The sequence below is a fragment of the Momordica charantia genome (assembly GCF_013281855.1).
Source record: "Momordica charantia cultivar OHB3-1 chromosome 9 unlocalized genomic scaffold, Mcharantia_2.0 BLBB01000009.1, whole genome shotgun sequence".
Classification (NCBI taxonomy): domain Eukaryota; kingdom Viridiplantae; phylum Streptophyta; class Magnoliopsida; order Cucurbitales; family Cucurbitaceae; genus Momordica; species Momordica charantia.
The window spans coordinates 31040571-31067336 of NW_028275167.1; the positions used below are offsets into that span (position 1 = coordinate 31040571).

Genomic DNA, 26766 nt, shown 5'->3' on the forward strand with positions numbered 1-26766 from the left:
ACTTTTCAACCGACTTTAAATAAATTGAAGTGATTTCTACATCTACATTTTCATGAATTTAGTTGAGTTTAATTATATTCAGATAGAGCAGAATTAAAGAAAGATGCTTTTCCTTTCGTCGGCCCCACGTGAAATCAAGGCCAAATTAATGGATTATCTATTTAAAAACTGGGTATTATGTAGAGGAATTATAAATACAATTCATAAACATTTAGAATTGATTCCTAACCTATAAGATTATGTCTACTGATCCATATATAATAATTATTTAAGAATTACGTACGTGACATGTTAATATGATGTAAGTTTAGAAGTTTAGTAGTGTAAGCATTAACCCGAGTTAACAACAAATAATAAAAATTTATTAGTTAAAAATTCTCCAAATGATATTTTTAAATATAACAAATCTCATCCTATTCCAATTGAGAGTAGATTTTTTTCTCTTTTTTTTTTCCATCTCTAATTTCAGTGTTCTAAATAATTAATCAATTTGAATAGCGGCATCTAATTTTAAAGTGTCATAAGATTTGGAATTAATTGTACACTGTAACAAACAAAGAGATTTCTTTTCCCTTCAATATATAAACCAAAACAATTTGAAATTATTTCATATCGTTATTAATGTAAAACACTTAATTTATTTACACGCCACAACCACATGTAAAAGAAATAAAGTAACATTAATACCAAAATTTTGAAATTTTAATAAGTTATTTTATAATACAGGAATTAATAAATCACAGTGGAAATAATATTATTTTGAAACATCGAAATTGAAAAATAATCCCCAAAACACAAACGTAGCGGATACGCATGAGCCTGCATGGGCACGCTGCTCAAACAGCCAAAAACGCGCGTGTTCCCATTTGGAAAATCGCACCTCTCACAAAACGACACCGTTTCAACCCACTCCGTCGGAAATTAAAGCATCAAAATTTTACAGCCGTTTACGGCTTCTAAACTACAACTCCCCCATAAATTATCTACGGCCGTCCATCAACTTCTAATAAATACATTTGCAAAGGGGGGAAAAAAGTGGGTTGGCTTTGATTTACAAAATTAAAAAATGAGGAATAATTGAAAGAAAAAAAAAACAATAATAAATTGGAGCAGCTGTCATAAAGAACATCTAGGGAAGGGAGAAAGAGAAACCCAACTTTAGAGAACCAGTTTTAATTCCCATCTATTCTATAAATCTCACAGGTCACAGCCATATATGTGAAGAAGAGAATAAACAGATTTTCGGACCCAGATTTTAGCCTTAACGAAAATTGACACAAAAAGCTAAAGTATTCAGTCTTTGTATCGGAGACTGGAAACACAACCCCCTCTCCTTCTCTCTCTCTCTCTCTATAATTTCTTTACGAATTTTGAGGAATTGGGCATGATTTCATCACTACCCAAGTCCAAGTGTATATATAATAGCACACTCACATGGGCAAAACTTTAAAGAAAATCCAACCTCATAAGTGAGTGACTGCCCTTTTATTTCTCCCCTTTGTTTATTTATTTTTTTCTTTTTTTGTTTTTAATTTCCTTGGAAGTCTCAAGCAAGCCTGTCAGAAAGATAAAACCAAGGCCACGGAATTAGAAGAAGAAGAAGGAGTAGTAGTAGAGAGAAATTTCAGAGGGGAGCTTTCAAAGACATTGGAAATGGCGAGACAGTGAAATTTTCAATTTAATGGTCAATTCGAGTTTGGCAATTTGAGAAGATGCTCAGTACGTTTCGTTGGGCAAAAGCTAAGAACCTATGGCGCTGCTGCGGTGATTGCAGAAGAAGACAAGGCCAATGCACACGACCAAATTACTTTGCCAAACAGACAAGACAACCAAATTTCCCACTCATGATCATGGATTCTTCTAACCTCGTCCCTGTTCTTGTTTTTTCCCTTCTTGTCGTTTCGTCGTTTTGTCCCGTTCATTCAGACGACAAAAATATCCTTCCCAATAACCACACGGCCACGCTCCAGCCGGAGGATGAATTAAACAAGTTGAAGCTCATTAGAGCCCATCTCAAGAAAATCAACAAGCCCCCCGTCAAAACCATTCAGGTACCCAATTTATTAATTTTTTTTTTCCAATTTTTCCTCTGTTTTGAAGATTGAATATGATGGGTTTTTTCTTTTTTTTTTTTTTTGGGGTGCAGAGTCCGGACGGGGATCTTATAGATTGTGTAATATCTCATCACCAGCCGGCTTTTGATCATCCATTGCTGAAAGGACAGAAGCCATTGGTAAGCTAACGAATCTGAGGCTAAATCATTTCATTTGGGGTTATGGTGAAACAGAGCGTTTGCGTTTTTAATGGCGGAAATTGTTCTGCAGGATCTGCCGGAGAGACCTTATGACCGGAGCCCTTCCGGCGGAGGGGCATCGGAAACGTTTCAATTATGGAGCATGTCCGGCGAGTCTTGCCCGGAAGGAACTGTTCCGATCAGAAGAACGAGGGAAAAGGATATGCTGAGAGCCAGCTCCGTTCAAAGATTTGGAAGAAAAGTTAGAAGAAGACGCATTAGAAGAGACTCCACCAGCAACGGCCACGAGGTAACTGTAAAGTAATTAAAAAAAAACCCACAATTTTTCTCTCCAAAATCTCACACTTCTCACAAACGGAGCCAGATAAATTAAAACAGAGAAGGGAGAAGCTGGAAGAAATGGATAACTGTCTCTGTCTCAAAAATTAATAAAATTATATGAAAAAAAAAAGTTGAATTTGAAGTTTTCAAATCTGTTCCTAAAAATTAGAAAGTTAATTTAAACACAGATTCTGACGGATAATTAAAATTTTTAAAGTGGTTAATATTTTGTTGGTGACAGCATGCAGTGGGATTTGTAAGCGGAGAACAGTACTACGGAGCAAAGGCGAGCATAAACGTATGGGCGCCGCGGGTGACGAATCAATACGAGTTCAGTCTGTCACAGATGTGGGTCATTTCTGGTTCATTTGGGGATGATCTAAACACCATTGAAGCTGGCTGGCAGGCAAGTTTCTCAGTTTTTTATTAAATTTTCTCCATTTTTTTTTTACTCTGGAATAATAATAATAATGGGTTTGTTTGGGAATTGAATTATATGGTTGGGTTGGGCATTGGAATGGAAGGATCCTTGTAATGGGGACAACTGTGATTCATCATTATTGGTATCATTATCAAAGCCATTATTGTGTGTGAGAGAGAAAAATTCTAAATTCTCAAATGTGAAAGCTACCACAGACGCACACTCTAAACTAAATTTGGTAGCCGCAGACCACAGAATTTCACACCAACATTTTTCTTCTTTTGTATTTAAAGCTTTCCCACACCCACACCAGAATTCTTATTCAACAACTATTCCAAAAAGTGGAGTGTGGGCTTTAAAAAAACCCACATTTGTTAATTAAACAAACGAAGAAGAAGAAGAAGAAGAATATATTCTCCCTTAAATTAAAATTATTTGAATTTCTGTGCAGGTTAGCCCAGAGCTATATGGAGACAATTACCCTAGATTTTTCACTTATTGGACAGTAAGTATTGCAAAAGAGAGATTTCCGAGATGTAATTTAATTAAATTGAAATGGAATTAAGTTGTTAATTGATTTAATTAATTAAACAGTCAGACGCATATCAAGCGACTGGATGCTACAATTTACTCTGCTCGGGCTTCGTTCAGACCAACAGCAGAATCGCCATTGGAGCTGCAATTTCTCCAACTTCTTCCTACAATGGCGGCCAATTCGACATCAGTCTACTGGTTTGGAAGGTAACCCATCTCAATTCCATGCTTTCTCTTAAAGGATGAGAAACGCAAAAGAAAATCAAAATTCAAATTTGAAATTGAAGTGGGTTTTGTTTGTTGAAGGATCCAAAGCATGGGAATTGGTGGTTGGAATTCGGGTCGGGCGTGCTGGTCGGGTACTGGCCCGCATTCTTGTTCACTCACCTTCAAAGCCACGCGACGATGATTCAGTTCGGTGGGGAGGTGGTGAATTCGAGGGCCTCTGGATTTCACACGGCGACGCAAATGGGCAGCGGCCATTTCGCCGGCGAGGGCTTTGGAAAAGCTTCGTATTTTCGTAACCTTCAAGTAGTGGATTGGGACAACAGCTTAATTCCACTGTCAAACTTGAAGGTTTTGGCAGATCATCCAAATTGCTACGACATTCAAGGAGGGATTAATAGAGTTTGGGGAAATTACTTTTACTATGGTGGGCCTGGAAGAAATGTGAGATGCCCCTAATTGGGTCTGTTTCTCTCCAATGTAATTTTCTTGTGGGGGTGATTTGGGTTTTTTTCGTTTTTTCTTGAGAGAAAAGTGTGAGATATTCTTGTATTTGTTTCCTATTTTAGTTCATTTTTTGGTCCCTTCTAATTCAAATCACTAAAGTGTGAGAATCGGGAGGACCATTGTAAATTTTGACAAAGAAATAGTGAATTATACTAAGATTGTGGAATTTATTCTCATTTTTTTAAGTAGTGGCAGATGGGGCTGGCATGTGAATTTCTTTGAAAATATTGGAATTTTTTAATTGATAAACTTCATTTCCGTTTGACCAATGGTGAATAAGTAATTTAGATTCATGCACGTCTAACACAATATTGCAAAGCTTGATTCCTTATAATCAAACAAAAATATGGAATCAACGCCGACATGAAATTTACCAAGGCAAAGATTATCGTCTCTTTCGTGGATAGTTTAACTAATGAGAAAGAAAGAATATTGACTTTGTGTTTCAACATTAAAATGGTGGTGATCACTCATCTACCCATTCAGAAAAAATTCAAGATTACTACTCAATAGTCAATACAACTGAAATTCCACATCCCTTTAAAAATGGAAGAAAAAAAAAAGAAAAAAAAAATGTTTGTAGCAGCCTCATGTCAGTTACGTTGCAGCTAATGAAACGAACTTACAAGCTCGGAACAGGAAGGAGATTTCCCATTTGAAATAAAATTTCATATGCAGAAGATAATCTGCAATACAAGGAAGAACAGAACCAGATCCCCTGTCGTTGTCGCTGTCGTAACGAATCAGAACAGAACCAGATCCCCGTTGTTGTCACTGTCGTAACGAATCAGAACAGAACCAGATCTTCCATCTGGAGGGATCTTGGTATTATTTGCATTGCCTTTTCCCCCAATCCGTTCATAGGCCTAAAACGACCAACAAGATCGGTTGGGTTTGGTGTCTAGATGTTCTTATCAGGATCAGTATTCCGTAATGAGGATGAGACCTAATCATTGGATACAAACTAAAATGGGTAACCATAACCATCCCAGCTGATACAACTGCACGTCAGAAAGCTCAATATGGTTCCAAATCCGATCAGTCTGCTACATGGAATCAAACTCAAAACTACCGACTTAATCCGACATTACAGAGACAATGCGTCGACATCTAGGATTACGACAAGGTACCCAGATTACTACCTACTGAAACAAAAGTATTTTGTATCCAGAAGCTTGGCAACTACTACGAAGCGAAATTGTATGAATAAGGCAATAGGAAAGGACTCTGATACAATTGCGCACGATCCCACTTCCGAGATGGCAAGAACCAGATAACCGGAGGCTACTTGTGTGGGTGATTTTATTTAAAATTAAAGAACCACTGGAAAAAATCATTTCTTTAGAGCTGGAATTCCAAATGATAAAAATTTGTGATACAACGAAAGCTCATTCAATAGATATTTCGTCAAGCAGCTTTTTGCAGGCCTCGCTGACCTCCACGTTCTCCATTTTCAACAGGCGATCCATCATAGAACTTTTCCTTCCGGCCGCTGAATATGTTCTTATCAATGTCTCAAACACCTCAGGCTCTAAAGTGTCAACAGCCTTCTTCACAGTTTCAAGAAAATCCTCTGCCCCATCTACATCTTTTTCTTCCTCAAAATGGCTCATCAACGTTTTAACAATCTCGGGTGATGGCATCCATTTCCCTCCTCTACCAATAGATACTGCTTTAGCAACACAATCAACTGCCGGTTTAAATTCTCCATTTCTGAGATGATAATCCAGAAAAATTTCCCAAGTTTTTGCATTAGGTTTAGCACCTCTTCTTCTGGCTCGTTCCTTGAGCTCCATAGCCTTCTCTAGCAGACCCTCTTCAGCATAAGCTCCTATAAGAACATTCGCTATCCTAATATCATAAGTTGAGCATCCTGATTCCCACTCCTTGAAACATTTCTCTGCACCAGGTAAATCTTTCAGCTTTGTCAGAGTTTGGATCATGTTGAGATAGCTTATATTTGCAGTTTTTGGGAAGGCCAACCTTAATGAGCGCCAGACTCTATAAACTTCAAGCAGGTTACCCATTCGTCCATATAATGTAATCATGAACTGGAAAGCAGAAAGTTCTCGATGAGAATTTCTCTTCTCCAAGTCCTGAAGTGCCTTGTCTGCCTTTTCGAACAAGTGGGCATCAACATAAATTGAGGCTAAATTGCTATATGTTGTCCAATCACCAACAACTTGGCCATCCCTCTTCATCTCGTCAATAACCCTCTCCACACCAGAAATGTCATTTAAAGCAGCTAGTGCCCTCATCCACACATTGTATGTATAGGAATCAAACATAACATTGGCAGCCTTCATTTCCTGTATGATTGCACGAACTTTTTCTGGCTGCCCGGTCTTTGTGTATAGTGTCATAACACTATTATATGACATGGAGGTCACAGGTAAGTTGAGTTCCTTCATCTTTTCAAGGAGAGCTTCAGCTTCGTCAGTCATTAATTCCTTGCAGTAACAGTTGAGAAGAGAGCCATAGCAAAGATGATTCTTTGATGATTCAGGAAGAGTAACAAAGTAACTCTCAGCAGCAGCAATTCCTCGAGCCTTGGCTACTAAATCAAGGTGTATAGCTTGATCACTAATTGTCTTGTTCATGCCCCTTTTGGCCATAGTTTCTGAAAGCTATACCACGATTTCTATTTCAGAATAATCATTTTACACAAGCAATAAGCAATAGAGATAAAACTATTTGCATAGTTTCACTAAAAGCCTCTCCAGTTCCCTCTCCAAAATAGAAACAATACAATGACGAAATTCCCAGTGTCAATAATTATATTACAATCCAGCATATGAATAGGTATATAATTGAACCTCTTTCAATCTTAGACTATAAAAGTTCTATATACTTCATTGAACCATAAAGGCATAAACTACTTTTCAACGATAATTTTAATTAACTTCTTAATGCTAAGGACGTAACTATTAAATTTTAAAATTACATGACTAAATCATTAGACAAAATACGGGGATTAAAACATGTTTTCACCAAGAAAAATAAGAGAAACGGAACTAGAGCAAAAGGCAGGAGGTATTTATCAAGATTCAAGATCACGGGAGCAAAGGAAATGGATCCAAAACAAGCGTTGAGGCAAAATCGAGAGATCAAAATTTGTTTGGGAGCTATTATCGGGCTCTTCATGTTTCTATGGTCGAAATGATCCAACAAGAAGGGTTTAGACTCATGAAAAAGTACTTAAAAACTGAAATCCTGTCAAACCTATTCTAATACAACTAGAATAGATAGCCTTAACAAGAACATTGATTCAAATACTGCAGAATCTCAAGGCTTTAGTTTAGCGAACCTTGAGAGCAGGATTATACAGCTTTCTGCCGCGAAGCTTTTTGAGCGTATCTCCCACCTCCCATTTGAAAACTCGTTTGTGACCCTTGATGAAAGCATTCAACTGATGCCGAATGCTCTTCTCTGAGCTACCGTCTTTAAAGAGCCTCACATACAGCGCTTCCTCCAGATACTTGTTCGACCTCTTCGCCACATTCTTGGGGCGACTGAACTGTCGTAACGCCATTTCCCGGCACTTCTCTCTGCCACAGCAGCGGTGGTTTTACTGCAGAAATCAGGAGTTCATCAAAACCCTAACGTCGCGAGGGGAAGGAGGAGGCAAGGCAAAGGGGTCCCACGGGGAAACCATTATGGGCTCATATTTTGGGCCTAAATCATACAGCATCTTTCAACTGTCTAAAAGCCCATGAATCCATATTTGGATCGACATCTAAAGCCCATTAAAGATCTGCTTTCATTTTATAACAGATGGCAGAATTTAATATTACTACTCTTTTTCGAAATTTTTGCAAGAGTAAAAGGAAAAACGGGGAAAAAAAACCGGAATATAGGTTGGGTCATTCAAATCACGCCTGGAATGCAAATACCTATAACTTAACATCTCCGCTTTTACGGTGTCGTTTTGTATTTTTTACGGAGGAAAAGAAAACTCGTGCTTAGCGTTTCTTCTTTTTCTGTTGTATTTTTTTTTCCTTTTTTCAATATTGATGTGTTTTATTTTTCTTATATAAAAAGAGTATTGAAATCATGATTTACCAACGTTAATTTTGATTTCACTCATTTTTGTTATCCTTACATAGTTTTTTATATTATCTCTAGTAAGTTAGACTAATTTTATACTAAATTATAAATGGTTAAAACATACTTTAGGTCGTTGTACTTTTGGTTGGTCTTATCGTACAATTTTTTTGTTAAGATTTAATAAGGTTGTTTTTATATATGTAGACATATAAACTAATTAGAGATTGAATATCTTTTTTAGTACAACAGGTAAGAGTCGATATTCGAATTCACGATATTTTAGTCAGTTTAAACCAGTTGAGTTGTACTCAAGTTAACCGACTAAATTTATTTATAAATTACAAATACTCAATCATTATTTAACAAAAGTTGCAACTAGGAGGTCACCAGATCATACGATTGAGTTATCGAAAAAGAAGGTGCAACTTGTTAGTATAGGTACTAATTAACAATTCTTTTAAGTTTTTTCTTAACCATGCTTCCATATTCAGGATCTCTCTCATTCGGATATGATATCGATTCATTCATGTACCCCTTCCTCTCTACACGAGCGTCACAATTTGATCACGAAAATGATCAAACTCAAACTCGGTAGACCGACATATGAAGGACCTAAAAAACAAAGTTAGCACTACGATTTTTAGTCAATTCACAATGAGAGAATATAGTTTCACATCCCTTGTGTGAGAGGCGAAGATCTCTATTTATAGCGAAAAGCTCCCAACACAGCTTCCGACAGCACTTTAACGATTCTTCGACTGCTCAAGAAACGCCGCGGTCCTATCAAAGAATATCCTCATTGTCTTTGCACCTGCAGATGCTCTTTAAGGTTGGTTGGATAATAAGATGTTGCTAAGCTCGACTTTCATTGTCAAGCTGTCTAGACTTGAACAAAATTGAAAAATTCGTTTGGCTCTTCTAATCATCATATAGAAGCTAGTTTATGAAGCAGACATGTGGTAGATGCTAATTTACCTCCAACAGTCTCGATTCGATTTTTATAATGTAAGGATTTAATCCGAGTAGTTTATAGAGATATTTTATCTCTATTTAATTTATTAATATGTTAAAAATCTCATTAAATCTAAAGAAGATTTTCTGTAATTGTAATTGCACAGAGGAGAAGCAATTGAGCAGGGAATTAATTGGCCGTAGGATTAGTTGAGCAGTTTCCATAGAAAGGGAGCAACAATTTGAAGTTGGGTGGTCCTGGTGGGTCTCCTAGCTTACCTTCCATCTCTACTCCCAAACAAAGAAAAGTCATACTAAGATAAATAATTAACTAATATAGTTTTATCCTCTAATGATAACCTTTTCATTTTTTTTCCTTCCTTGTTTCCTACTAATAATTTTTTAGGAATATAAACATTTAATAATCAAAGGAAAATTTTATTTTTTAATATAAGCATAAAGTTTATCTTTTGTTTCTTTGTCCCATTATTATTATTTTTTTTTCTTAAACAAAAATAAAAGCATTATTTTATCGACTTATAAAATACATAATAAATATTTTTAAAAATAATTTTTATATATAAATATAAATTTAAAATTTTAGAGAACAAAAACAATAAATAAATTTCGAATAAATTTCTATTTTAAATATTAAAAAAGAGAAAACAAAAATTGAGAAACCATACACTTCTTATGCATTTAATCGGTGATCTTGAAGCAAGAAATTAAAAATAAAAGATTTATATGTTTTGGTAGTAGATTTATAAATTGAATCGCAAATTTTAAAAGAAAAAATGTTAAGAATATTTACTAATATATTCATAGAGTGGTAGTTAATAACTAAATATTTACTTCAATATAAAATAATATTAATTAATTTATTAACATATGTTATAAATTTTATAAAATTATTATCTTATAATATTATGTAATTTATAATATACTATTTTAATAAAAATAATACTGAGTTTATAATATCAAATATTATTTATATCAAAGTTTTTATTTAATGTAATTCTGTTTCAGAAATCAAATCTGCCAACTGCCAACTGCCAACAGAGTGAATACCTCAATCGTGAAACGTTTTTCAGTCCTCGACCTCGAATAGTTGAATTTTGTAAAGTTTTTATTTTATTTTATTTTTATTTTTCTTAGGGTTCTCCAAAGTCCAAAACCAAACTTGTGGGAGTGGGAATCAAGGCGATGAGGCGTGGCGGCAATCGCATTAAAATCGTGTCATTTTTCGGCCTCTGTCCCACAGACTTTTTGGCTTTTGGCTGGAGCTTCCACTAGAATCGTGAGCAATCCCATTTGTTGCTGACGTTAAGCTTCTTCCATAAGGAGGCTTCATTTTTCCCCTTTTCAAATAAACCCACCAACTGAAAACTGGATCCATCGTGCTACTCGCAACCCATGCAAAACAGAAACACTTCGCTCGTGCTGTGAACACGTGCTGAATTCGCCGGCGCCGGCTGCGGTGGCCAGAAAATGATCGGCTCGTGGGTTGCTCTAGTTTTGCTCTTGTGGGAGCTGTTTTTGAGCTCTTTGGTTCATTTGGTGTACGGCTTGTATATTTTCAGCTCCGCCGTCGCCGGAGACTTTTCAGAGGCTCTCAGTTCACGGTTTCGTAAAGGTAATTTGGTGAATTTTGAGGCTAAAACAGTGGGGCCGATGAAGTCGTTAGCGTTACCATCATCAAGCAATCTTCCTCCGATCGTTTTGGTCCATGGAATCTTTGGTTTTGGAAAAGGGGTTCGTACTTAACGGTGATCGCTTTCAAATTCTGCCCCCATTTCTCAATTTTCTGATGTTTTTGCTTTTTGATTTCGTCCATTTTAGAGATTGGGAAACTTGTCGTACTTTGCCGGAGCTGAGAACAAAGACGAGAGGGTTCTAGTGCCTGATTTGGGGTCCTTAACCAGCATTTACGACAGGTTTGTGATTTTTTTTCAAGCTTTTTTTTCTGCTGTTTGGATCTTGAATTTGAAATTGGGTTTCAGGGCTCGTGAATTGTTCTACTGTCTGAAAGGTGGGCGAGTCGATTATGGCCAAGAACACAGTGAAGTTTATGGTCACTCGCGATTCGGCCGGTTCTACCAACAAGGTGATTTGGGAATCGGAAAAATCAATTTTTATTGCATTTTTGTACTATTTGTTATAATTTTCACCAGTCCACCCACTCTGGAAACATTAAACTGAAAGTTTATACGGGTAAAAATTGGATTTCTTTTCCTTTTTCTCTCTCTGTTTTGGCCAAAAAGTTGTGTTGATTGGGGAATGCAGGGCACTACCCTGAATGGGACGAGGATCATCCTATTCATTTGGTGGGCCATTCAGCCGGAGCTCAGGTTGCTCGTCTGCTCCAACAAATGCTGGCCGACAAGGTAACTGAAGAAACGACATTTCTACTCACTGTTATAACAAGGATGAAGACTTTGTGATGTTTTTATGTGTCGGTCAGGTAATTTTCCGACACGACAAATTGTGACTGTTTGTTCTTCAATTTGGGTGCAGGCATTCAAAGGGCACGAGAACACTTCTGAGAATTGGGTTTTAAGCGTAACGGCCATATCAGGGGCGTTCAACGGAACCACAAGAACTTATTTGGACGGAATGCAGTGAGTTTCTCTCTAAAAAAAAATGACACTTTCTTGTTCTCTCATGGTAAAAATATTGGCAAAAGATCGATTAAATTTTTTGGTTTGAGTAGTAATTTAATCGACCAGAGCATAAGGTCTCAATTCCATTAGTTACGAGGTAGACAATCGAACTATCGGACCTCAGTATTACCGAGCCTCCCTTGAAATAGTCATTCATCTATCCATTCTCAAATTACAATGAGAGTTTGCTCTAATTTAAAGTTCCACGCACATCCAAATAGAGCACACCATGAATTATACCGTGACTATATCTTTCAAAGCTCACCACTTCTTTGTTCAACACTCGAGTATCTCACCGACACAGCTAGGTTTAAACCATGGTTATGTTTGGAGCCATTCCAACAAGAGACCCTCCACACTCCCACGATGCTATGATATTGTTCGCTTTAGACATAAGTCCATGGCTTTGCTTTTGATTTCATGCAAAATGTCTCATACTAATAAAAATTGTTGTCTCTCACATATATACCCAGTATCTTCACTTTCCTTAGTCAAAATGAGACTTTGGTTGCATTATTTACAAACTCATATCTTATTTTATTCCCTAGACTATACTCGGATTGACTATTTCCTTCTCGATTGATCGTCCATGTGTTAAATTACTTGCAGCGTATATACTTAAACTTTTTTGGGTCAGTGATTTTGAATTTGGACTCGTCCATTTTTGTTTCCCTTTTTTATTTTCCTTTTTCAGACCAGAAGATGGAGAAACCATGAAACCTATAAGTCTGTTGCAGCTGTGCCGAGTTGGGGTCATAGCTTATGACTGGTTGGACATCACGTGGTTGAAAAAATATTACAACTTTGGATTTGATCATTTCAACATGTCATGGAGGAAAAGTGGTGTTTTGGGTGTGTTGAAATGTTTGTTGGGAAATGCAGGTCCATTTGCTTCTGGGGATTGGATTCTGCCTGATCTTACAATTCAGGGATCAATGCGATTGAACCGCCGTCTTCAGACGTTTCCCACCACATACTATTTTAGCTATGCTACGAAGCCTGCAAGGAAAATCTTTGGCCTCACAGTTCCTTTTAGCATCATTGGAATCCACCCTCTGCTTTCTCTCAGAGCATTGCAGATGAGCTGGTGGCGCTTTCCTTCCCCGCCGTATAAGGGCTATCGGTGGGTGAATACTACGGGAGTATTAGAAATTTTTCATTTTGTAAAAGCATTCAGATCCTATTTAATAATCATTTCATTTTCGTTTTCTATTTTTCGAAACTCTACCTGATTTCTAGCATGATTTTTACCTTCTTTGAAATCACAGTTAATTCGTAACCAAATTTTAGAAATAAAAATTGCTTTTTTTAATTTTAAAATTTTGACTTAGATTTTTAAAATGCTTTTAAAAAGTGATTGCAAAACCAAGGTATAGACAAAAATAGTGTTTTTAAGTTCAATTTTTTAAAATAGAAAATGAAAGACGAAATAGTTATCAAACAGAAGTTAAAGTTAAATAGAGAATTTGGTGGAATCATTGGTTGGAGAATGACAGTGATGGGCGTGCAGGGACGAGGATTGGCAGGAGAACGATGGGGCATTAAACACAATATCTATGACTCACCCACGTTTCCCAGTTGAACATCCAAGCCATTTCCTTCTGAATGAATCTGAATTTCAGTCTTGGGAACCAGGCGTCTGGTTAGTCCACTGCTCACTCTTCTTTATCAGCATTTCCCCCATGATTTTTCAATATTAATCTGAAATAGTCCACGAACACTGAGTGAACGATTGGGATTTTTTTCTTTTAAGAGATCAGAAACACCAAACTTAAGCTGATCAATGGTTAAGCAAACACCCCATGATTTTGCTAATTGAATCCTCGGTTGTCGATTTCAATTTTCGGAAAATCGGATGCAGGTACTACAAGATTGTGGAAGCAGATCACATATCATTCATTATAAATCGGGAGCGAGCAGGAGTTCAATTCGATCTGATATACGATGGCATTTTTGAGCGTTGCAGAAAACATGCATTTAGGAGGAATAAACTCACCTTGCCAAACCAAGTACATTGAAGTGCAACCGTCCAATAAACTCGAGAGAATTTTTACTTTCCTAAATTTATGTTTACCTTGTAGTTTCTGTTAGATTAATGTTATTTATACAGTTTTTGCTCATACACAGGGATTAATAGGCCAATACGTTTGAAAAAATCAATGGTTATAACAAAAATAAACAGATAGAAATGGACTAATTGAGAGCAAATATGAGCAAAAGAGAATTCAATCAGACCACCTAGTGTAGTAAGAAAGAGAAGGAAAAAAAAAGAAGAAATAAACGAAAAGGAACCCTTCTCAGTTACTATGGACTTACAAAAGCTGCAATATGCTTCACAAACAAAAGACAAGTAGAAAACAGACATTTTTCCCCCACCAAATCCTCTACAACAACAAATCCTTAACTCATCCTGTGATTATTAACTGAATAATTCACGACATATGAACTCCGCAGAATGAAACGTCTATATATCAAAGTAAGTAGTTTTCATATGAGCCTTAATTCATACTCTCCAGCCATTGTGATGTATCTCACCCATGGAAGAGCCTGGTAACCACTTTTCTCAATAATCTTCAAGTAACGAACCTACGAAATCACCGGATTGCACCATAAACATTCAAATTAAAAAAAAATAAAAAAAAAATCCGGACTGACTCCTAGTTTCTTGCTAGTAAAGAGGAACATTATATCTTCTCCCAAAGGTTATGTTTATTCAACTCCAAAATACGTGTATATTTTACCCGGTTATCCATATCCCTTCGGTTTCCACAAACATAGTGTAACAAAAAAGATAAATTTAGATCATATTTTCTGAGTCAGACATGCAAATCTACCCAATCTAACTGTGTTAACACATCGCAGATAACAGAATAAATACAAGCCTAGGTCAATTTACTTCTTCAAGAAGCACGCCAACTTTTCATGAGGCAAAGTTTGGACAGAGTAAAAAGAATATGCCCATGATCTCATCCTAAAAAATCGAGAGATTTTGGAAGATATAGTATGCTTTAAGGGATTTTCTTGCATGGAAAAATCAGAGGGATTTATCATGTCATTGAACGACAAACATGAATAGCGAGAGTTAAAAGAAAGCATATGGAAGGCCTACCTGGATTCCAGAAACAGTAAAATATGGTATCTCGAACTTTACACGAATTGGTGCTTTTCTCTCTGGAGTTGCTTCTTCAGATGTAATTGAAGGAAGGCGAAATTCTGCCCTTAACATGTACTCCTGAATTTTTCCAGATTATGGTCAAGAACATTGTCTTCTTGAATCCACCAGCTATTCATACATAAAGTACCATTCATGGAAATGCAAAAAAATTTTTAAATACCTTGCCACCTGGAAAAGATCTTATTTTCCAGCATAACGCATCATTTTCTGGTGCATAAGAAGCAGACCCCATTGAGGTCCGAACATTTGGGTTGGTAGCATCTGCTGGCACAGGCAACTCAATCTCCACATTTGTTGCAGTGCTGTAAGATTGACCTTTTATTAGTAAGAAGGATCTAGTCCTCTAGGAAGATAATAATCTTAACTGACCTCCCTAAAACCTCTTCTTTTGAACCAAAAAAAAAAGAGAGAGAGAACAAAAAAAAGAGGCATATTTTAATACCTACGCTCCTTGAACTGACTTCTTGCTTTTACCATAATCTCAATACGACTTTTTGAATGTCTTTCAACTTGAGCTTCTACCCAAATAAGAGGCTTTACCTGTCAACAAAAAGAAGGGAACACATTAAATAACAAAATAGAAGGAAGTAAAGGAGTAAGCCAGCAGTGACCAGAGAATAGCATCCACGTGGATATATAAAACCTGAGTGCTGAGTCTATAAGTCATGAGATCAAAAGATCCATCTGGTGGTATGAATGATATGGTCCGATCATTTTCAAAGCGGGCCAAACGTACACACCTAAAGTAAAAAATAAGCACCGAGTTAAAAACTCGAGGCAATACAAAATATAAGCATTTAATTAGAAACTTGAGGCAACGCTTATAAAGTCGTACGTTATTATATTAGCATTCATGCCCAACATGGTACACGGATATTATTAATGCCAGAAAATAAATACACCAAATGGTCAATAACTTGATACATACTGGTGAAATTTGATGTCTTCCAAATCTATAGCCTTTCCTTTTGTGGTTCGACCTTGTGCTTCCAATAATACTCTATCGTTAAGCCCAAGCTTACACTCAGGCATACCACTACAACAACAAACAAACCAAACCTTAATTTTCAGCTTATCAACTAGGATACAAATGGCATGAGAAGGATGGACTTAAAAGCAAAGAAATGAGACTTTCAATATTACCACAAGGCCAAGTTGCAAATGAGTACAAATGTATATAATAACAAATCGCTGAAATGCAAGAACAGAAACGAAGAAATGGAGATTTCAACAATACCATAAAAACAATATCCACATATTTCAAAAGTTAACACTTCTTGTTAGCTTACTAAGATGATTAAATAGTCAATGTCCTGAATGGTTTAGTTTACCAGTTCAGAGTTTGCTAAAAAAAATTTAAAATCATTTCTCACTTGAAAGCGAAATAGAGAGCAAACCAATAACAGGTGTCTCCATGACCATAAATTTTTTCATGACGACAAGGAAAAGTACTCTATAGAATATTGCGTGCAATATACAAGTGAAGAAAGTACTAGCTTCATCCGTGTCAATATGCAAACATCTTAAAGCACAGCACACAGACCTTAAGTAAGTTCTCATCTTCAACGCCCCCACAACATCTGACCTAATTATTTGCCCATTACTGTTGACAAGTATATTAACGCTCTCCACCACATCCAAAAAGACCTGGAGAAATAAGAACAGGACATTACCTACTACGCTTTAAAAGTCACAAATGAATATATGCAGCTTATTCTTTCAAGGAACACATACTTCATTCTTCTTGTAATTTATTCCTTCGCTACGCCAAGAAACTGCATTTGTTACTGCCATGGGTGGCCTCTGAGCAACCTCCATTCTGTAAGCGTCAGTCTTGATGAACTCGCTAAGAATTTTTGCCTCAGTGTATTGAGGATAACCAAAGTCCATGATTTCATCAAGTAACTCATACTACAAAGAATATAAGTATTAATATTTTCATTCACCACCTGACATAGATCACAACACATGATATGGTAAACAATTTAAGAAATTTCTGATGGTTCAATCTGTGAAAGGCTCATCTTACCACCACAACAAAGTTGTCTCTAAGTGATTCTTCTTCCAGCTCTTCAAAATAATGCTTGAAGACCTGTAGCACAGCCATTCATGTCCATTATTTATTAGTTTTTCTCATCACGATACATATTTGCTCTGAAGTCCCAAAACCTACCTACAGCTCACGATACATATTTTATAAGAATCCCAATAGGCTTCCATTACCACAAGACACACACCAAGAAAAGCAAACTAAAGGGACAAAAAAAAACTATTCTGCTGTTATTGATAGAAAAACGAACCATAATTAGCCTTTAATTTCAGAAATCCTATCCACAATTTTAACGAGCTAAGTAACTTCAGGAACAAAGATAATGTGCAAACTATCATCAATGCCAATTAAACATGTTTAAAATACCAAAGGACTCTTTTGGAGAACGCTATGATAATAGGTACAGCTTACATCAACAACTCGGTGCAAAAAGGAAAGAAGACTTGCAGCATTGCAATTCTGCCTCGCAGCAACCATCAGGTAAACATTATTGTGCTGAATAAACATGTAGCTAATGCCACTGTCGAAAACTACTGGATCTTGAGATTGTGGATCACCCTGACATCAAAAGAACTGACGATAAGAAACCACACAGTAACATTCTACGGTCAGACAAGCTAATGAAATTCAGATTTTCAATAAATTGTCAGGTGGAGATTCAAATCATCGTATCCTGTCAATTCTGTCTTCGAATCTGCTTCCTAATGCCATACAAGAAACAAATCCAAAACGAGCACCTCCAATTTCTCCGATTCAGACGCATTCATCGTCTATTTACTTGTGAACAATCAGTAAATCACTCATCCTAAAACGCAAATTAGACTATGATTCTATCAGGGAGTCGTTAAATTAAACAAAAAATCCAAAACCTCCTTCTCGATGAGCTTGGTGAAGAAGCGCTCGGCCTGAACTGCCGAAACATCGCCACGATAGTCGCGCCAAATGAGAACACGCCCTTTGATGTCTAATAGGAACAGCGCAGAGGCCGCCCCCGCCATTGATTTAAATCAGAAAACGCTCTGTAAAATTACTAGTAGAAACAATTCTTCCTCCCGCTGGCTAGGTTGTTCAAGATCAAACCGGGTGAGCATAAGAAATCGATGGAGATCTCGCGATTTCCACCAGAAGAATCAACTGGCCAGAAAGGTAGATCTACTTGAATCAATTCGACACATCGTCCAGCCAGAAACTTGTATCTGGATACCGACGCTGAACCATTAGTAGAGAAAGAACGATCTGCGCAAGCAAATTCCAATTGCCGAGTTTTTTTAGTTTACAATTGAGTTTTCCTTTTCCTCCCTTTTTCTGATAATAAACTCAAAAACAGCGTAAGGGATGTGAAAAATACTTTCCAATTTATATTTTTTTGTCGGGACGAAAGAATTACTTCAAAAAAATATTATTGAAATACTTGCGTGTATTTTTCTTTTTCTTTTTTTTTTAAGTAGACTTTTTTTTTCTTAGTTATATACAAACTATTTTAAATTTTGTTTTTTAGTATAATATTTTTAAATTTTATTGTTATTATGTTAATTGAAATTTATCTGTATAATTTTTTTTATCATTTATTCACCGTATTATAAACATTAAATTATTTAAATCTAGTTTTTGTTTTAAAATTATAACTAATCTTCGTAAGGACTCACATCTATAGTTTCATCAATTGATTTATGTTTATATCCATAACTAGATTTTATTTATTGGACGTAATCAATAGACAATTTAAAATTAATATTTTTATACGTACAATAAAAATTAAAAAAAATTATTAAGTATACTGAAATTCTATCTTATTTTTCAATCTAAGTCTCTCGGGATGAATTAATATTAAAATTAAAATACTACAAGAAATTAACTTGATTTACCAACTTATAAATGCATTTTAGCACTTTGCATAAAGATAAATGTATTTGAGATTTTCACCTCACAAATATGGAAATTAATTTAGTCTATAAAGTTTTAGTTTTATCTCTTTACTCCTCCATTTTTAATAAACTGAATTTATGCATTTCATTTTCTTTATAACTTTTAACGAGAACTAACCTCATTATATTGTTTCTTAAGAAAAATATTGAATGTTCAAAAAGTTTAGATCTTTTACTTTATTTTTGATTATTCAATATGTTTAAATCTTGTATTATTAATTATTTTTTTAATTTCTAAGCAAGTACTGAATATATATGTTCATTTATTATTTTTCATGTCATTTAACAATTAAATATACGTGATAGATGCTTTCATTAATTATTGACCCAAAATTATATTTAAAAAGTTTTCATTTTCACAAAATAAACTGCAACATGTTGAGTGGAGATTGGAACATCCTCCAGCGTGGGAGTTTTTTTTTTTTTTTTAAATATCCACGCGTGCTTCTTCTTTGACGCTGTAAATTGCCAGGTTGCAGCAGATAAATTTAATGAATTTACAATCATCCTTCGTCCCACAAAACAATACAAAATGAAAAAAAATAAAAATAATAGTAATAAAAAAAAAGTATGGAATGTGAGGTTCAGTTAGTTATTAATGGTTGATCATCTTCCACTGAAGAGGCCGCTGAAAACCTGGCTGCTCCCGCCCAGCGAAGCCTCCCACTCGACGGCCGAAGTCACGAGCTGCGACAGCAAAGCAACAATCTCCCGCATCTCCGGTCTCCCCACCGGATTCTCGTTCAAGCACCATGCTGCTATCTCCCCCATCTGCAACCACCCGTGCGTTCAAAATCTCATTATTAATATTTATGGATTTCATCTCAAAATCAGTACGAAAGAAGTAGACATTGTTAGGTCTCTTCTCTTTTTAATGTTGGATTCTTGACACTTCCTAATCACCCACTTAAAACTATTTTCTATTCAAGAAGTATTCAATGGCTCAAATTACAAGTCACTCAATTATAAAAAAAATGTTTCTAACACGTATGCTAACTTTCAATTTTATCCCTTGTACTCTAAATATCTACAATAGCATGATATTGTCCGTTTTAGACATACGACTTTATTTTTCATGATAATTGTCCTCATCTATATACTCATGATATTCCCTTATTTAACCAATGTAAGACTTTGATCGCATTTTCAAAAAGGTTTAATAAATTTGTATCATATTCCAAGTTTAATGAAATTTAAGAACCTACATAAATTTTGTTAAAATATTATGATTTTCTAATTATAAGACATAAGGCTCATAAGTTTATTGTGTATATATGATAGAAACTTGGTTATATACACGAAATTGTAAGGTTAAGGTAGTTTTAAACTTCAAAGACTGGAGACATAATCTTATAGACTTTTTAAAGTATCCTAAATGACCAAACTCACTTCATTCTACGTTTGGCTAATGTTTCTTACCTCACTGAAAATGCTTTTGCCACGAGCACCGACGAAAAAGTTATAAGTTGAATTTACCTTGTAAACATCGTCCATCGGATAGCCGGCTTGCAGATTTCCATCCACGACAGCTTCCAGAGCAGCCTCAGAGTCTTCCCCTTGGAATATCGTATAAATCTAAGCAACACCGCAATCGAATCCACCATAAGTTATTTTAAATACTGCAGTACTTATTTTGTACTGTAGCAAATGCAATTAATTTTGTTAAACTTGAAATTAAAATTCACCAGCGTGATTAACGATTTGGTTCTCTTCGGCTCTTGGTTGTCTCGTACCAGTGCTCTTCTTCCTGTAATGAGCTCTGCCAGAACCACTCCAAATGCAAATACGTCTGTTTTGGGGGTCACTTGAAGCTCTTTCACGGATCTTATTCATACATTTTGGAGGGCGAGAAAGAATTCAGTAATACGATCCAAAAATTTGAAGAATGGATGATTTGGTTTGTTTTGTCTTACTCTGGAGGGAGATAGCCCGGTGTTCCGACAAGTCGGGTTGCTACCAGTTCATCTTCGTTGGTTCGTCCCACTAACTTGACCAGTCCAAAATCTGCAACCTGCAGAAAGACAACCACCAAACAGAGTATTTAGTATGAAAAATACTTAGTGCTTGTGATAATGTCTTAGTTTCTCGTTATCCCTATCTTAATTCTCAAACATTTAAAAGGGTCAGATTATCATGGATAGGATATAAGACAATTAGTGGCCTTTTACATTTCTATAATATATATGTGAGAGGATCCGGAAATATTATTAGTACATTAAAGAAAGGGCATTATAGTAATTAGCGAGAAGTAAGTTGAATATAAATAGGGATAGTAGATAGAGAAGAAGAACATCTTGGAAAATAGTAATTTAAGATGAGAATTTGGGAGAGAGATAACCGTCTTGAAAGCCTATTGATATTATAATGTCACTTTGATATTGCAATATAGTTATTATTTCGTTCAATGTATTTGAAATCCTAATATTATTCGCTTTAGATATAAACTTTCGTAGTTTTGTTTTCTGTTTCACCCTAAAGGTCTAAGTTCATTGGAGATATTGGAGATGTTGTCCCTAAGGTATATATTTATGATCTTCTCTATCAACTCATGTTAATGATAAAAACTAAAGATAAATATAATTTAAAATTTATAGACATAATTAGTTTATATTTTTCTTATTTCAAGGACTAAGTAGATATAATGGTTTGAGTCTCAATTGACAAAATTTGTAATTCATTCTTTTAAGTTATTTTTTACACATCTTAAATACCTTTGCTCCAAGGCTTTCATCAAGAAGGATATTACTTGTCTTGATGTCACGATGAACATATCGTGCTTTAGTATGGTCATGAATATACTCAATACCCTTCGCTGCATCTAGGGCGATCTGTGTTCTTGAAGTCCACGAGAGAGGTTGGTACCCTAAATCAATATAATACCAATTTCCATCCATTAATTTTTTCAATCTAAGAGATTAAATTTGTTGAGAATCTTATATTGAAACGATAAAGAATCTAACAAAGGTATATAAGACTACTCGTTTTATTTCCAACTGAATTTAAGATAAGATCCTATGAATCTTGATATGTATTAGAGTCCAACAAAGATCTATGGGACTGTTCCTCCCATTGTGTTTTTTAAAAACTCAAGAATCTCAAAAATAATTTGAGTACCTTTTTTTAGTGGATCATGAAGATGATCGCTCAGCGATCCATTTTGAACAAACTCATAAACCAAATATAGATGGTCATCCCCACTAGCATACCCCAAAAGCTCGACCTGTAGAGTTTTACCCATTCATAATACTGAATATCGATGTTTTAGATTGTTCATCAAAATCTCATATTAATATATGTACATTGCATATGAATAAAGATAGAGAATTCAAACCTAAAACTATAACATACTAACGGTTGATCATTTGTCACGACAACAGTAAAATGAATCATAATTTGGTGGGATTAGTGTAAAAAGCTTACGACATTAATATGATGGATCCTGCACAAGACTTTTAATTCTGCGAAGAACTCTTTGGATTTATTAGATTTCATTTTCTTAATTGCAACCTCCTGCAAAGTTTCAAATTAAACAAGCAATTATAAATTTTATTTTTCTGTCGTTTTGTAGAAAAATAAAATAACAAAAAAAATAACAGTACCTGTTCACCCAATACTCCATAGTAAACAGTTCCATATCCACCCTCTCCGATCTTGCGAGATTCATCAAAGTTAGCCGTGGCCTCTTCGATCTCCTCTACGGTGAAAATCACTGTTCTTTCTGACTCAAATCCTGAAACTTCTGTAAATTGTATTTTTACCGTAAGTAACTAAGCAATTAGTCTCTAATTCTCTGTTATCAAAATAACTTTATTTGTTTTATCTCACCCGTTCTAAATGATTTCTTTTGAGCTTCCGACTTCTCCCTCGAAAATGGATATTGCAAGCTGAAGGTTCTGAAACTACTAAAACTCTTGGAGGGAGGTTTTGGATTTTCGAGCTCGTTGTTTTGCTGTGACCTTTTTAGTTTTCTCCGTACGAAGATGATAATCAATGCGCATAATGAAACTACAGTCAAAGTTGATAATATTGCAACAACTGTTGTCCTTATGTGTCTCTTTGCCGATCCTAATCCCACAGAAACAGAGCATATTTGCTGTAATTTACTTTTTAAATAAGTTTTTATAATCTTAATTACATTTTTAAAATGAAAAATGGTAGTTTTCAGAATTTTTATTTTTTTATGTTCTATATCTGGTTATACTTGACTCGTTCAAACAACTTTAATTTTAATTTTTAATTATAACAATTTGAATATTAAACCTGATAACAACCATTACTATGGCTAGAGACCATGCAAAACATAATTCTATATTTTCTTAAACTAAATTTGGACACTTTGTTGTTTAATTTGGGTACCTTTTATCCTATGTTTAGATTTGGACTTTTTTTAATGTCGATTTTCTAATTTTTTGTAAAAGATATTAGTTATTTTAGTTAGTAAAAATAAAAAATTTATGATCCATTTTCTGTTTTCTATTTTCTAAAATTATATATATTTTTTCCTAAGTGTTTTTCACTCCCTCTAAACAAAACACATTTCAATTCTTAATTAAATTTAAAAAAAAGCAAAAAATCTATTTCTTTTAGTTTTTATAGATTTTGAAAATATTTTTAGAATGTTAAAACAAAGACATAAACTATTAAGTGTAGTAAGTAGTTGCGGTAAGTTTAATTGAAAAAAGAAAAAAGAACCTAATGTTAAACTTACTTGTCCGGTAAAAAAGTGATTCTTCCGTAATTTTACTAAGATAAAAAATAAATCATATTAATTTTCAAAAAAAAAAAAAAAAAACTTGACCTGAATCTGAACATAACTCACGAAGTAACTAGAAAATCGCGAATTCTAATTCTTTTTAAGTGTATTAAAGAAAAAAAAAACCTTGACAATAATACTAATTAATTACCACTCATCGATGAGCACGTATTTTTCTTCCGAATTACCTTTGGCGTCCCTCTCATTTTTGGGCATCGGCACAAACAACACCCAACTCGCTTTAATGAAGTCCGGACTTCTAATCAGATTTCCGTTCAAATTCTGAATTTCACTTTCATCAGCCGACAACAATTTAGCGATTTGCGACAACGTGTCATCTGGCTGAACCGTATAAGTCACCACAATCTTGGACTCATCTTCTACACATCCGCACAACAATTTCACACCGAATTCCTGTCCCGGAAGAAGCACCGGATCCCCGCTTATCCACGCCTGTCCACTATAGTTTTGATTCGACACGTCGTTCAAAGAGTTCCCAGGTTCCACTCTGAACGACGTGTCGTGGAAATACGCCGTTCCGAACGCGCCCTCCGCCGATTCGCAAGCACACGGCGCCGTGATTAGGTAATCTTGAACCCCGCCGCGATTAATCGGCTTCATCTGCGACGGATTTACGGTGTACGCGGCGGCGATTTCGCGCTCCGCCTGAAGGCCACTCGTGACGTGATATAACGACGCGTCGCACAGCTTCTTGATGTTCGAATTACATGCCATCGGAAACATGGTCTCGTTAGAGGCGGCGCCGGAGATTGCAGAAGAACAGGTAAATATCAGTAGAAATATGGAGTACCACGAAACGACGACGTTGGAAGCCATGGCAGCGGTCGTAGGATTTCTTCGATCGTATCGCGCTGTGAGGAAGAAAGAAAACTGAGGAGGTAAGATTTTGATCGATATTTGACATCAACCCTGTGATCTGTATTGGCCATTTGGATTTTTTTTTTTTTTTTAATTTTGACATCTTTTATGATAACAACAAGCAGCTACTGCCATTGATACCAACGGCCGAGTCGAGGGTTGAGGTTGTTATAAATTTTTTAATTATATAAATATGTATACTTTCTCATTACTTTTTTTTTTAGTTAAATTATTTTTTTAAATGTTGCCCTTTCCTTTGGTTAAACTTTAAGAAAACAATTAGTTGCTGACTAGAAAATTTTACATGTTCTACTCTAGATTCCGTTAAGTCTGTTCTCCCATTACGCAACTACAATTAACCTCAGAGCGAGTTCTCAATTGATATCGTCTCTTGTCTTTGCGATGTATTTGTAGAAGGGAGAAATTGAAGTGAGGAAAAAAAGTAGTACGTTGTTTCTGATCAATTAAGTTACGACTTATCGAATCAAATAAAAAAGACTGGAGTGTAGTGGACTTTTCTTATAAATCACGATGTTGAAGATGAAAGTAAGGGGGCAAGAACATGCCCCTGAAGCTATGGAAGTTCAGTTAGACATCTTGTATAACGTTATTGGACGTATTACACATCCTACGTGAAATATCATCATGGTAATACAATTAGGGATGTTACTTGAGTAGGAAGAACATTGGTTGACTTTTAACTGCAAATACAGTTATATTGAACACTAATCGTCCAAGTTGTTCGAAATTAAAAAAAAAAAAAAAGCTTTTTGCAAGCTTACTAATAAGGCAGGTTTCACTTGTATATTGTATTTGACCAAAAAAGTATTGAACTTTTGTATATTGTATTTGACCAAAAAAGTATCGGACTTTCAAATATGAATATACGTATATAAAAATAGAGAGAAAAATATATCTCAATTTTTTAACGGTAGTACCTACATAACTAAGTTTTATCTTTGTTGTACGAAACAAATGTTAATTATAAAAATCAGCTGTACTTGGTTTCAAGGTGTATGGTTTGTAAAATTTTATCTATATATTTATTAGTAGGCATGGTTTGTAAAAAGTTAAGTTTTATGTGTTTCAAAAAAAAATAAGTTTTATAAATTTGAGTTTAAATAGTTTAGGGCAATTAACCAATACATAATCTAATGTAAGCAATTTCATGTACAAAATATAGGAAGAGATTTATCAATTTTGCATTTAGGTAAACGCCTTCTATATATATTTATATATATTTTTAATACAATAAGGTGAAGTGGAAGATTCGAACTCGTGACTTCTTAGTTAAAGATAAGTATTAATTATGGTTGAACTAAATTCATGTTCGCTTCTAATAATATTCAATAAACCTTATAATTTTTTGTATAACAATTGATTGAAACACACAAATTTGTATGGTACTCTCAAAATATTGATAAAGCATGAACTATTATTTCCAGTTTTCATATATGTTTAAAAGTACTATTAATGATGTGATAAACGTTAAATATATGTTTGTCTCCAATCATGTTTTTTCAGTTAAAGTTCATTGATCAATCTAAGCATAGTTAAACTCGTTGAGTCATCTATCTCCAATCAAAAGTTCGTGATTTCAAATTCTCATATTTACAAATTGTACTAAAAAAATCTACCGTTTAAAAAGTTTAAATTTAGCATGATATATTTTGTGAGTGTTAAAAATCTCACATTAGCTATTCCTCCCATTGTCAATTAATTTTAAAACTCATATTTATTAATATTGATGTGGTGTCAGAGTCAAAAAAGTTCAAACGAGTTAAGATATTAATACAGTATACAGTCAACATTGATGAACCTAAAAGAGGTACCATGTTAAGGGGACATATTAAGGTTTCCACGTGGACTATTAATTCTCATTGCTAATTGATTTTAAGATGAAACTCCGTGAATATTAATAATGAGTTGACAACAATTTTGAAGGAGTAAAAAGGCCCTCTATGATATAAATGTCGAAAATTTTGTCCACTTTTCAAAAAATTCAAAAGAAGAATCATGTATTTTCTTCTATTAGATGGCCATATAAATATATCATCCGTTAAT

At 35.0% G+C, this 26766-nt stretch overlaps 5 protein-coding genes across 6 annotated transcripts; 2 read left to right on the forward strand and 3 right to left on the reverse strand.

Annotated features, from left to right (window-relative positions):
- Positions 1 to 1173: 1173 nt before the first annotated feature.
- Positions 1174 to 4428, forward strand: LOC111019661 (protein neprosin). Its single transcript, XM_088118055.1, has 8 exons — positions 1174 to 1469; positions 1545 to 2051; positions 2147 to 2233; positions 2325 to 2543; positions 2817 to 2981; positions 3448 to 3501; positions 3591 to 3737; positions 3837 to 4428. The coding sequence occupies exons 2-8, from the start codon at positions 1713 to 1715 to the stop codon at positions 4212 to 4214; spliced, it is 1389 nt and encodes a 462-aa protein (XP_087974181.1). The 5' UTR covers positions 1174 to 1469; positions 1545 to 1712; the 3' UTR covers positions 4215 to 4428.
- Positions 4429 to 4743: 315 nt separating this feature from the next.
- Positions 4744 to 7867, reverse strand: LOC111019753 (Tetratricopeptide repeat (TPR)-like superfamily protein). The gene is made up of 2 exons (XM_022296205.2): positions 7570 to 7867; positions 4744 to 6889 (listed from the first exon to the last, which is right to left on the reverse strand). Exons 1-2 carry the CDS (start codon positions 7792 to 7794, stop codon positions 5651 to 5653), a joined length of 1464 nt encoding a protein of 487 aa, XP_022151897.1. The 5' UTR covers positions 7795 to 7867; the 3' UTR covers positions 4744 to 5650.
- A 2573-nt stretch (positions 7868 to 10440) lies between these two features.
- On the forward strand, positions 10441 to 14040 carry LOC111019695 (uncharacterized). Of its 2 annotated transcripts, XM_022296107.2 has the most exons (8): positions 10450 to 11012; positions 11100 to 11194; positions 11261 to 11364; positions 11544 to 11644; positions 11775 to 11878; positions 12615 to 13043; positions 13431 to 13562; positions 13782 to 14040. In XM_022296107.2, exons 1-8 carry the CDS (start codon positions 10749 to 10751, stop codon positions 13936 to 13938), a joined length of 1386 nt encoding a protein of 461 aa, XP_022151799.1. In that variant the 5' UTR covers positions 10450 to 10748; the 3' UTR covers positions 13939 to 14040. The 2 variants fall into 2 exon arrangements, with proteins under 2 accessions (XP_087973673.1, XP_022151799.1); XM_088117547.1 differs by lacking the exons at positions 13431 to 13562; positions 13782 to 14040 and having other exon boundaries at positions 10441 to 11012; positions 12615 to 12689; positions 12803 to 12975.
- Positions 14041 to 14130: 90 nt separating this feature from the next.
- Positions 14131 to 18470, reverse strand: HAP13 (Clathrin adaptor complexes medium subunit family protein). Its single transcript, XM_022296108.2, has 11 exons — positions 18015 to 18470; positions 17557 to 17703; positions 17125 to 17187; positions 16830 to 17006; positions 16639 to 16742; positions 16024 to 16131; positions 15739 to 15835; positions 15538 to 15635; positions 15256 to 15397; positions 15030 to 15152; positions 14131 to 14506 (listed from the first exon to the last, which is right to left on the reverse strand). Exons 1-11 carry the CDS (start codon positions 18141 to 18143, stop codon positions 14408 to 14410), a joined length of 1287 nt encoding a protein of 428 aa, XP_022151800.1. The 5' UTR covers positions 18144 to 18470; the 3' UTR covers positions 14131 to 14407.
- A 1056-nt stretch (positions 18471 to 19526) lies between these two features.
- LOC111019674 (lysM domain receptor-like kinase 3) lies at positions 19527 to 25256 on the reverse strand. Its single transcript, XM_088117850.1, has 10 exons — positions 23975 to 25256; positions 22896 to 23113; positions 22670 to 22809; positions 22491 to 22580; positions 22185 to 22290; positions 21782 to 21933; positions 20984 to 21081; positions 20756 to 20894; positions 20547 to 20645; positions 19527 to 19841 (listed from the first exon to the last, which is right to left on the reverse strand). The coding sequence occupies exons 1-10, from the start codon at positions 24658 to 24660 to the stop codon at positions 19677 to 19679; spliced, it is 1893 nt and encodes a 630-aa protein (XP_087973976.1). The 5' UTR covers positions 24661 to 25256; the 3' UTR covers positions 19527 to 19676.
- Between the last annotated feature and the right edge of the window lie 1510 nt (positions 25257 to 26766).

Coding starts and splice junctions, on each gene's coding strand:
- LOC111019661 (XM_088118055.1), top strand. CDS start 1,713: ATGCTCAGTACGTTTCGTTGGGCAAAAGCTAAGAACCTATGGCGCTGC. Junction 2,544..2,816: donor CCACCAGCAACGGCCACGAG/GTAACTGTAAAG, acceptor TGTTGGTGACAG/CATGCAGTGGGATTTGTAAG. Junction 2,982..3,447: donor CCATTGAAGCTGGCTGGCAG/GCAAGTTTCTCA, acceptor ATTTCTGTGCAG/GTTAGCCCAGAGCTATATGG.
- LOC111019753 (XM_022296205.2), bottom strand. CDS start 7,794: ATGGCGTTACGACAGTTCAGTCGCCCCAAGAATGTGGCGAAGAGGTCG. Junction 6,890..7,569: donor TGTATAATCCTGCTCTCAAG/GTTCGCTAAACT, acceptor ATCGTGGTATAG/CTTTCAGAAACTATGGCCAA.
- LOC111019695 (XM_022296107.2), top strand. CDS start 10,749: ATGATCGGCTCGTGGGTTGCTCTAGTTTTGCTCTTGTGGGAGCTGTTT. Junction 11,879..12,614: donor ACTTATTTGGACGGAATGCA/GTGAGTTTCTCT, acceptor TTCCTTTTTCAG/ACCAGAAGATGGAGAAACCA. Junction 13,044..13,430: donor CCGCCGTATAAGGGCTATCG/GTGGGTGAATAC, acceptor ATGGGCGTGCAG/GGACGAGGATTGGCAGGAGA.
- HAP13 (XM_022296108.2), bottom strand. CDS start 18,143: ATGGCGGGGGCGGCCTCTGCGCTGTTCCTATTAGACATCAAAGGGCGT. Junction 15,836..16,023: donor GAAGACATCAAATTTCACCA/GTATGTATCAAG, acceptor TTTTTACTTTAG/GTGTGTACGTTTGGCCCGCT. Junction 15,153..15,255: donor GATCTTTTCCAGGTGGCAAG/GTATTTAAAAAT, acceptor GGAAAAATTCAG/GAGTACATGTTAAGGGCAGA.
- LOC111019674 (XM_088117850.1), bottom strand. CDS start 24,660: ATGGCTTCCAACGTCGTCGTTTCGTGGTACTCCATATTTCTACTGATA. Junction 22,581..22,669: donor ATGGAGTATTGGGTGAACAG/GTACTGTTATTT, acceptor GAAACTTTGCAG/GAGGTTGCAATTAAGAAAAT. Junction 21,082..21,781: donor ATGAAAGCCTTGGAGCAAAG/GTATTTAAGATG, acceptor GTCTTTCTGCAG/GTTGCAGATTTTGGACTGGT.